The 11259-nt window shown below is 34.0% G+C and overlaps 1 protein-coding gene across 2 annotated transcripts in view; it reads left to right on the top strand.

Annotated features, from left to right (window-relative positions):
- The first annotated feature begins 611 nt into the window (after window positions 1-611).
- The window catches only part of SUCO (SUN domain containing ossification factor), a 45845-nt gene continuing 35197 nt past the window's right edge, over window positions 612-11259 (top strand). The window contains exons 1-5 of one of the 2 annotated variants that reach the window (XM_023510756.1): window positions 612-753; window positions 980-1130; window positions 8273-8396; window positions 9091-9215; window positions 9694-9761. In XM_023510756.1, the coding sequence (XP_023366524.1) occupies window positions 8375-8396; window positions 9091-9215; window positions 9694-9761 (215 nt within the window). In that variant the 5' untranslated portion in view covers window positions 612-753; window positions 980-1130; window positions 8273-8374. Of the gene's footprint in view, window positions 754-979; window positions 1131-8272; window positions 8399-9090; window positions 9216-9693; window positions 9762-11259 lie in introns of both variants that reach the window. The other variant, XM_023510755.1, reaches the window with a different exon arrangement.

The raw sequence follows: 11259 nt of genomic DNA, 5'->3' as shown, positions 1-11259 counted from the left end.
AAAAAAAAAAAAAAAAATTCTTAATAAGGAAAGGCAGCTTGAATACTCAAGTTTGAAGTTTAGGTTATATAGAAGACCTAAGTTATAATGCCTGCGTGTGTGTGTGTGTGTGTTGGGAATATAATGATAATATAATGAGTTCATTTAGCTAACTCAGTGAAGTTGATTAGATCCCAGCTATGAAACCTGTATATAATCTAAGCAACGTGAGGTTTTATATAGGAATCACAGTGCTTATGTGAATAATCTTTCTTAAAATTATCAAAAACTGAAATGTCAGGTTATTCAGTTCCATTAAGTATCCATTCTATTCATAGTTACATCTTTTTCAGCTTGGTAATAAATACTTAGAATATTTAGGTTTAGGTTATTTTAATTAAATAAATATAGGATATATTCCTCCTAGCTCCTTCTAACTACACTCCAAATAATAAAACAGAATGCTACATTAAGCATTTCCTTTATCAAATGAGTTAGTATATGTAAAATATATAGAAGAACTGCGAAACATTCTTCTTTCTTTGACTTAGCTTATGTTTTGGAAATCACTAATAGCATTTTTAATTTATATTACGTGAAATTCATTCAGATCGTCTTTCTTGTGTATTTTTTTAGTGAAATAGAGAAATCTGGTACTATATCTGTAGCCAAACCAAGTGAAACTGAACAATCCGAAACTGATTGTGATGTTGGTGAGGCCCTTGATGCAAATGCTCCAATAGAACAACCTTCCTTTGTCGGTCCCCCTGAAAGGTAGGTATGAGCAGTTGTTTGTTGCCGGTATGATTCTATAATAACAGCACTACATGTTTGAATAGACTTTGGTGCGTGCTTAATTCCATTTTATGACAGAGAGAAAACTTATGTGTTTGTGTTCTTTTCTTGGCCTTACTACGTTGTATTTGATAGTGATAACAGTTTAGATTGTATAAAACTTGTTAGCCGGCTAAAATTTAATACATTGTTTGGTTTCAAATAGCCTTGTTGGCCAGCATATAGAAAATTCATCATCTTCACATGGCAAAGGAAAGATAACAAAATCAGAATTTGAATCAAAAGTTGGAGCAAGTGAACAGGGTGGTGATGATTCAAAATCTGCATTGAATTCTTCAGATAATTTAAAAAATGAGGTAAGTATATAACTTACATTGTCTTTTACTTTATTATGCATTTTTGTTATCAGCTAATCTTGTAGTAATTTGTTAACCACGTTTGTCATATAATCAAAGATCTTAAGTAGACAGTGGCATGTGGAACTGACATGAACTGTGCTTTCTGAGAACAGTGGTTGCTTCATGGTTTTTGTTTCTAATAACGGTATTTACATGTAAATTGTTGTTCAGTTATGAATTCTCTTTTGTTGTATATTATTAAATGGTTTTCTCCTATCATCAGCTGTTTGATGCCAAATACATAAAGTCCTTATTTAAGCAGTTTCTTTGAAAATTATAGAGAAGAGGCTCAGACTGTTAAATTTTAACATCTTCAAAATATAAGTTAATATAAAGTTAAATTTAAGCTTTTCAACCAGAAGAAGTTTTGTGGGACATTTTGCCTTATTTGTGTGCAAAATACAACTAGATCAACTTATATTTTAGAGTACGATTCTTACAATAAAGACAGATCTTATCACAGTGGAGCAGTTTTACTTTCTTTTTTCCTTCTGAATTCTACTTTGACTTCATGTAAAGACCAGAATAAATTTCCTGAAGAAGTGTACAGCAATTTAGGCTCCCCTCCGGTAGAAATAACTAAGCAAAAGAGATGAAGGTCACTCCATGAACTTAATAAAAACAAGTGCTTAGTACTATATTCACATTTGATCTTTCTTAACTTGAGGTCTTCTCCACTTTCTACTTCATATAGTTTCAGTGACTCTACACTTACAACTAACTAAACTTCATTCTATAGACTTTCACTAAAACTGTTTCTATGATGCTTCTTATAAATATAGGAACACCATCTTTCATAGTCCAACATCTTTGAAGAAACTAATTTTCCCAGTGAAACAAAATCAAACATGTGTTAAAGTTTAATTTTCAAATATCACATCCATAAATAAAATTAGACACACGTTAAAACATATTTTTTTGGAGCTATTTAAGTATCAAATACAAAATTCAAACATGACAACCAACTTTGTCCTGGATTGTCTTGTTCTCTTCTTAACTTCGCAAATAGGGAAACTCCTCTTTTTCACCTAAGGGACTTAAACTTGTATGTGAGCTTCACAAAGGGCTTCTTGGCTTCTGCTAATAGGCAAAGGAGTGGAATTTTAATTAACTAAATTAATTACTTGCTAAATAAATTAGTATCCCAGAAAGATTGTCACAGATAATGAAAACATGATGAGCAATAGCCAATAGTTTTATTGTAGTGTTCAATTTAGGACTAGTTAAGTTTGTGTGAATGGTGAAGTTTCTGTCTGATACAGTTAGCTCTTTGTATTCTGTTAGATAAAGCAGCAGTCCCCAACCTTTTTGGCACCAGGGACTGGTTTCATGGAAGATAGTTTTCCTATGGAGTGAGGGTATGGGCTAGGGGGATGGATTGGGGATAGTCCAAGTGCACTTTATTTCTGTTCTTACTAAATTGTAATGCATAACGTACTTTATTGTGCACTTTATTTCTGTTATTACTACATTGTAATGTATAATGAAATAATCATACAACTCACTCTGAATGCTGAACCAGTGGGAGCCCTGAGTTTGATTTTCTGCACCTACATGGTACCATGTAAGGATGATGACAGTGACACCTGAGGTGTGTTGTTTATGTCCAGTCTACCCTGTAATCTTGTTCTGGTTGCTGTCACTGCAGAAAATTCTGGTGCACAAAGATAGGATGTTGGAAATGGAAGCAGGCTTTTCAGTGCTTTTTTTGCATTCTCAGGATGTTCAACCTTGACTTTAATCCAGAACGTATGGAGACTTGAAGTTGTCTTAAACATAATTTTAAGGCCTCTATCATTTGTGATCTCTAAGTATTCACCTGGCTTATTTGCAAATGGGTTATGGATCTATTCCTTTCTAGTTTGGGGGTCTTTTGTAGTTGGAAAGTATTGTTCAAAACTCTTTTGAAAGTTGAGATAGGTGATCATGCACCACTTGGGAAAAGGAAGGCCTTGGCTTAGTCTCTTTCAAAATCTTTGCTAATGTTTGAAACAAGTCAAAAATCCCAGTGTTCACTTCTCTCACCCATAATTCCAGTTTGGCTTTGAATGTAGCCACTTTATCTGCCGACTTGAATACAGTTATTATTCTCTCCTGAAGTGACAGAGTTTGTTGAGCTGGTTGAATATGTCACATAAAGTAAGCAAGATTTGGGACCCATTTTCTGTAACTGAAATGTATTGCCAGTAGTGACTATTTTCTAAAAGAAATCTTTGGAGCTGCTCTTTTAACTCAAAAACTTGGTTAGAAACCCATTTCACTTCTGTCTGTGCTCTGTGTATATCTCACCAAGCTGAGCAAAACAGATGTGAGTTAAAGGCATGTATTAATCCTTTCATGTGGTTGATGATTTTAATCACATCCTATAAAATGTTTAGTTTGGATGACATATTTTGGTTAGCCAGCATTTCTGTATGGATGACAGAGTGTGTAGATTCACATTCAGAAGCATTATCCTTGACCCAAGTAGTGAAACCAGAAAGCTGTCCAGCCCTGGCAACTGCTTTGTTCTTGCATAAGCCGACACAAAATAACCAATTCTGTTTTCTGGATATATAATCATTTAAAGATTTGAATGGTTCTGTAGCTGTGGTGTTGGTTGACAACAAAAGTCAACCTATCCTCATGCACATCCTGGCTAAAACATACTGCACAAACACAAGCATTGTTGCTTTGTTGTCAACATCAGTAGACTCTTCAACCTGGACTGCTGACTCATTAATCCCCTCTAACAATTGTGTTTCAATATCCTCTGCTGTTTCATCAGTTCATCTCCTTATGGTGCTAGCTGAAAGAGGAACATGTGCTACTTTATGAACTGCATTCTCTCCTGAAAGTTCATGTTAGATTTCCTTAGCAACAGTCAGGATCAACTCTGTACCAAGAGTAAAAGGGCTTCTTGGTTTTAGTAAATACAGTTAGCCCATAGGAATGGTGCCCCATTCTTAGACATGTTTGATGAAGTAGTGGACTTCAATAATTGCTTCTGTTTTTCATGTTCACATTTTTTTTTCTTTTGAAAACTCCAAGGACTTGTATTTTAACTCAGGGTGCTTAGTCTGCATGTGGCAGAGCAGTTTTCAAAGTTTAATGGCTACATTGGATAGCTGGTTGCCACATACAGTAGATCACCCTAGAGCAGGCGTCCTCAAACTACTGCCTGTGGGCCACATGCGACCAGCCTAGGACATTTCTCATGCTTGCTGGGTGTTTTTGCTGCCTCTGCCTATCCTGCTTAGCAGTCGACTTGTCCCAGGGCCCATAGTCTGGGCCTTCAACGGTCTGAGGGACAGTGAACTGGCCCCCTGTTTAAAGAGCTTGAGGACCCCTGCTCTAGAGACTATAACTACCTGGTTAGCATATAACTGGTCAGCATATAACTAGGTGGTCAACATAAGGAACTGGGCCTACTGTAATAATACAAGTGGTGCATGTACAGTGTGAGAAAATTAGGTAAGCTTAAGGAGGTTGTCAGTATAGGAAGGTCGCCAGCTATGGAAGTTCTGCTGTTTTGTACAAAACAGACTTGGAGAATGTGAATCATCTGTTGCAGTGAGCCCATAATTTAAGTAGCATTCTTGGTATTTTCTTTTAAATGCAACTTTCATTTTGTTGGCACCCTTTAGAGCAGTGGTTCTCAACCTTCCTAATGTCACTACCCTTTAATACAGTTCCTCATGTGGTGGTGACCCCCAACCATAAAATTATTTTTGTTACTACAGTAACTGCTTTAGAGTCTTTTTGTCTCATCAGTGGGTCTTTTTCCTCTTTCTGTAAAAGTTCTCCAGAGGCATTTGTTTTTTACTCATTTTTGCTAGGCTTGGCTTGTGGGCTTATCATAACTGTGACTTAGATAAGTGTATAGTATGGGAAAGAGGTGAAGACAGAGGTGGTAAATAAAATAATGGGCAGATCACACGCCAACTAAAATTAGTGTTGCATTTTGGCCTAAAGTCTGCCATTAGATGCAGCTGTACAGTTGAAGAAAGATGCTTAATTGTCACTTGCCACTCACTGGTAAGGTTTTAATGTGAGTCTGCAAGCAGTTGATTTACTATGGTCTCTGTGCAGTCAAACTTCTCTGCTAAAGAATTTGTATTTGCAGCCCACTCTCCAGAACTAGCATCCCTACCTTAGCTCAACCTCAGATCATTAGGCATTAGGTTCTCAGAAAGAGTGAACAACCTAGATCCCTTGCAACACGCAGTTTACAGTAGGGCCCTCGCTCCTGTGATAATGCCACTGCTGACTTGACAGGAGGCAGAGCTCAGGCAGTGATGCCAGCAATGGGGATTACTTATAAATACAGATGAAGCTTCTCTGGTTCTGGCCAGCTGCTTACCTCTTGCTATGCGGCTCAGTTCCTAAAGGATTACAGACCCAGATCTAAAGGATCTGAGGTACTATTTGCCATCCTTATGAAGTGATTGTATCATATTGTTTGTAGATAACTGCATTGCCAAAGTGATTTTATTGTGTTGTTTAGTGCTCTTATTTTTTCTTAAGAGGAAATACTGATTGCTTTGCCTGGGCCTCAATGGATATGTATATGTTCTTACTGTATTTGGGCTTTTACTCTTTAGTATCTCAGCTAGGCTAATTTTTGTAACTGTTTCTTCTTTATGTTTATGTTTCTAGTTCTAATATATTAGAACTAGATTTTTTTGTGTGTGTGTGACAGAGTCTCATGTTGTCACCCTTAGTAGAATGCTGTGATATCATAGCTCAGGGTAACCTTAAACTCTTGTGCTTAAGTAATCATGCCTCAGCCTTTAGAATAGCTGGGGCTACAGGTGCTTGCCATAACACCTGGATATTTTTATTTTATTTTATTCTATTTATTATTTGGGATTCATTGAGGGTACAAAGAACTAGGTTACACTGATTTCATTTACTAGGTAAAGAATACCTGCCTATTTTTAGAGATGGGATCTGACTTTACCTCGGGCTGATCTTGAACTCCTGAGCTCAGGCAGTTTGCCTGCCTTAGCCTCCCAGAGTGCTAGGATTACAGGCATCAGCCACTGCACTTGACCTAAAACTAGATTTTATTACTTTTTCTTAAAAATAAATTTGGTGGTGCCACTACCTCTTTAATCTTTTATTTTCTGCCATTTTTTAAAAATAGCCATAGACTTTGTTTAAGTAAGTTAGCTTATTCTATAAAACAATTTAGGATGGAAGTTGGGTGGGGACTAAATTGGGAAATCTTAAAGGGAGATTTGGAAATGGTTCTACTTCCTTTTAAGAAAAAAGAAATTATAGTTCCAGCAGTTATGGGTATTTCATGTTAGTACTCAAAAGCATGACCTAATATGCAAATATATACCAAATGACACTTGTGCTAACTGGAGTTAGCTGTCTAAATAGACTTTACTGTATACTTCTCAGGACATGGTCACATTAAGCGTTGTTTTAGGAATACAGAAATGCTTTAATAATTGAATAAACATATATGAACTCATTTTTTCCTTTTTCTTTCCTTTTTTTAAAATTTGAGACAGTCTTAACTCTGTTGCTGAGGCTTGAGTGCCTTCGTGGCAGCTAAGTTCACAACAAGCTCAAACACCTGGGTTCAAGTGATCCTCTTGCCTCAGCCTCCAGAGTAACTAGGACTTCAGGCACCAGCCATAACATTTTTAGTAGAGGTGGGGTCTTGTTCCTTCTCGGGCTAGTCTCAAACTCCTGAGCTGAAGTGATTCACCAGCCTCAGCTGCCTGGAATGCTAGGATTACAGGCATGAGCCACTGCAACTGGCCTATGTGTTCCTTTTTTTTGTTTAAGGAAAAAAATCAAAATTGTAGTTCCTTCCTCAGTTACATTCCTTCTATTCAGATCTAACCACTATCTTCAATTTGGTGGGGTTTTTTTTCTTTTGTTTTTAATTTTAGAGCTTTCCAAATAACTATAAACAATACATGCTGTTATGTCCCATATTTTGAAACAATGTGGAATGACATCCTTCTTGCCTTAAGTAGCATTTTACTTAACATTGTTTTTAAGATTTGTCTCTTCATTATTTCTACTGCTCTGTTGTAACTCTTCTGCCACAGTTGATCCATTCTTCAATTAATGGGTATTTAGGTTGTTTCATATTTTTGATATTAAAAACAATGTTACAGTGAGCATTCTTATGCATGTTTTGAAGGTGTGTGTGTGCATTTTCACTGGTATTTATACTTTGGAGTGGATTTAGTGAGTATACACATCTTTACTTAAAATTGTTACATTTTTTAAGCTCCCTTCAGGATCAGCAAACATGCCATATTTGGCCACAGACTGTCACATTTTAACTTCCATTATCTTGGTATAATTTATGTGATATCTCTGGTTTTCATTTGGATTCTATGATTACTAGGGAAATTATATATTTTTTGCTGAGTTTATTGCTTTTATCCTTTCTCCCATCTTCTCTGCTTATTGATTTATAGTACTCTTTATAGTGGTAATAATAATCTGTTGGCTGAATGTGTTGCAGATACTCTGTTATTCTCTGGCTTATTATTCCTTATAGTTTATGGTTTTCTATTTAATTTTTTAATGTTGATCTAGTTAAATGTATCATCTTTTTAAAATTATGCATTTTATATCTTAAATCCTTTTATGAGCCTTATTCATAAAGAAATTTTTTCTTTGAAAATTTAAAATTTTGTTTGATCACATTGAGGTTTTTTAAATTCATCTTAAAACTTTTGTATATTTGATGCTTCTTGTTAGGATTTTCTGGAAATAATATATCCTGTAACTTAGATTATTTTAGTGGATATGTTATTTTAATTTAGATTTTAAGGTATTCATTAATTTGTACAGTTTATGAGTAATTACATAGTATGTAATGTAGGTTTTCTTTCTTTCTTTTTTTTAAACAACCCTTGTTTACGTTGCTAACATTTGAAGGAATACACCCTAAATCAGAGGTTTAGGAAAAATTAAACTTTAAGTAAACTGAAAGTTTTCTGTTTAACTTTTTCCTTTTTTTGAAATAGCATTCATTATAAAATTGGACTTTTATTTAATAGAAGTATTTGTATTTATTTTTATAATTCATCAATTTGTGTTTGAAAGTTGAAATCTCATTCATTTTTTGGCATTTCTTTTAGAGTTCTGATTATACAAAACCAGGAGAAATTGACCCTTCATCTGTAGCAAGTCCCAAAGATCCAGAAGATATACCAACGTTTGATGAATGGAAGAAGAAAGTTATGGAAGTAGAAAAAGAAAAAAGTAAGGGAAGCACTAACTAGGAGTAGTTTAAAAAAATTTTTTTTTTAATTTTAGGGGGTGGTTTGAATATGGTTTTCCTTTTTTAATTGATAAAATAAAATAAAACTTACTTTTGAAACCTCCTAAAGATGAAACTTATAAGCTGCTGTTGATTACTCATATGCATTTATCTGTATAGTATTAAGTAATTTTAATTAAAAGCCATTCTTGCATATGATTAAGTAAGGATAAAATAAAGAAGGCAGAACCGCAATTTTCATCTCAATTTATAAGAAAATTGAAGTATGGAAAAGTTCTGAGTCCTATCCATTTATAGTTGGATTAAAGTATTACATTTTCTTTTTCCTTGTGTAGCGTTAAGTCTCAGGAGTTAAGAATTCTTTATTTCAAGGTTACACATAGCATTATGCTTAATAGAATAAAATGTAAATACAAAAAGCTTTCATTCTCATGTACAAGCTTTGTTTTGTGAGTTATATTACTTTGAAGGAAATCAAGTAATATGGTTTTTGCAGTCGATTTGTTTTTGAGGTAAAGCATTTTGAATTTCTTAACAGAGTTTTAAAATATTCCTTAAGCATTAAAACTTATTTTTCTGTAGCAGGTAGCTTGTTGTCTTTGAGATTGTTGTATTGCAGGGGATATTTTCAATCGTAATCATCAAATATGTATTTATAATAAGGTTTGTCTGCAGGTCAGTCAATGCATCCATCTTCTAATGGAGGTTCACATGCCACGAAAAAGGTCCAGAAAAATCGAAATAATTATGCCTCAGTAGAATGTGGTGCCAAAATTCTGGCAGCTAATCCAGAAGCCAAGGTACTTTAACCTAAGTTTTTGTTTTTTAACAAAATGGAAACCAGTGACTTGTTAAAATATAAACATTTGTTATTGGAAGCTATTATTTTAATATGAACTATTTTCCTAGTTCACTAATAAATATAGAATATGCCTTTTAAGATGTTTTCTTATATGAATTCTTAGTTATATTGGCTTATACATTGTACCCTGTTTTTTAACTTTCACAACATGTATGAAATTATAAAAAGGAAATAGCTAACAGAAAATTATTTTGCTTTACAGTAATAGACAATTTTAAATGTGTTGTTATAAGGCTAATTTTAATGCCATAGTCATAACTGGTATATCTTAGCTACTTTCCCAGATGAGTATTTCAGAATCTTAGGTATGGTGTATTGTAAAAATACCTAAGTCCTAGAAAACTTTAGAATTCAAATCAATATTTTTTCATTATTTTTCCTTAAGTAATTTATTCATTTTCCTTTTTTTAAAATAGAGCACATCTGCTATTCTTATAGAAAATATGGATCTTTATATGTTGAATCCTTGTAGCACTAAAATTTGGTAAGTAATACAAAATTTTAAAAAGTACATTCTATATGTGTACACATAATGAGCTTTTATATTAGGATTAGATTTATTTATATCATCATTTAATAAACATTTATGATTTATTAGTGTTGGTACTGTGCAAAAAGGACAAAATGCCTTTCCTTTTAAGGAGGTCATAAAAAGCAAACAATGGCAGACTTGATTAAACAATTATGAAATGCGATAAAAAATACCGTTAAAAGGGTATTATAGAAAGAAGGAATTGTTGGTTGCCCCCGGGGATGAGAGAGGGCTTTCTAGAAGGGATAATTCCTGAGCTGAATCCAAGATGAAGGCGGCATAGGTATTCAGGAACTGTAACAGTAAAAGAACAGTGTGCTAAATGGAGCATAATTCTTTTTTAATTATTTTTTGGGGGCTGTTAGGTGTGACGAGTAAAGATACAATTAGAATAGTAGAGATAAGATAGATAAGATGGTTAGTTTATTTATAATCACGTCATCCAGTGGTATATGCCCAGCTTAAACATTCTGAACTCTTATCTTAGATAAAAGATCATGGAGGGCAGTATTTGTTTTAAGAAAGGAAGTGGCGTGATCCTACTGGCATTTTAAGAAGGCTTGTCCTCGAAGGATGGCCTTTAGTAGAATGGAATTGGAAGCAGAGAAACCAGTTTGGAACTTCTTATCATAGCCCAGGTGAGCAATGAGGGCTTTAACGAAGGCATAGGCAATTTGGTTACCAAGAAGAGAAATGGATCTGAAAGCCATTTATAACAGATAAATCGGCAGCTCTTGGTTAGTAATTGGATGTGAGGAAGAGAGTGACATCTAGAAATTTCCCAGGCTTTGACTTCTCTGCTTCATCTGTGATTCTGCCATTAACTAAGAATATAGCAAAAGGAACAAAAAATGTAAGGATGTGGGGGAAGTAAGGTGTGACATATTAACAGTGTTATTAGACTATTTGATTTTATTGCACAAAGCAACTGTTCAAAAAAGAACTGAGGAAAATCATTGTCATGTTTTACTTGAATGAATGAATGAATAATATATATAATTAAAAAAAATTTACAGGGACAGTCTTTAAACTTAAAAGATAATGTTTATTCTACTCCTGGCTTTCACTCCTTTTGGAAACGTGCATATTTACATTCAGTTTGAAAATGAACCAAACTGTTTAAGGATATTGGAGGATAATTTTAAAAATTTAAGTTTTCTTTCTGTCATTTGATCTATACATTGAATTTGAAGAAATAATTACCTGATATAAAGTATTAATTTTAACTTTTTGTTTTATTAGTAAAAGCCTTTGTAGTCAGTGACCAAATGTTTGTATTTCAAGAAAAGACATACTGGAATGAATTCTTATGAAGCAGTCATTTTCTTTGTTATAACTTGAATAATAAGTGATTATAGCTATCCACTTGTATTTTAGTGTTTCTGTGGGATATCACATACATTCATGTGCCGTGTATGGACATTTTAGTCAACGGTCTACTGCATATAAA

Source organism: Otolemur garnettii, unplaced genomic scaffold, assembly GCF_000181295.1.
Source record: "Otolemur garnettii isolate 467f Iridium unplaced genomic scaffold, OtoGar3 scaffold00016, whole genome shotgun sequence".
Taxonomy (NCBI): domain Eukaryota; kingdom Metazoa; phylum Chordata; class Mammalia; order Primates; family Galagidae; genus Otolemur; species Otolemur garnettii.
Note: the sequence above shows the minus strand (reverse complement) of the source record. Positions and strands in the feature narration are given on the sequence as shown.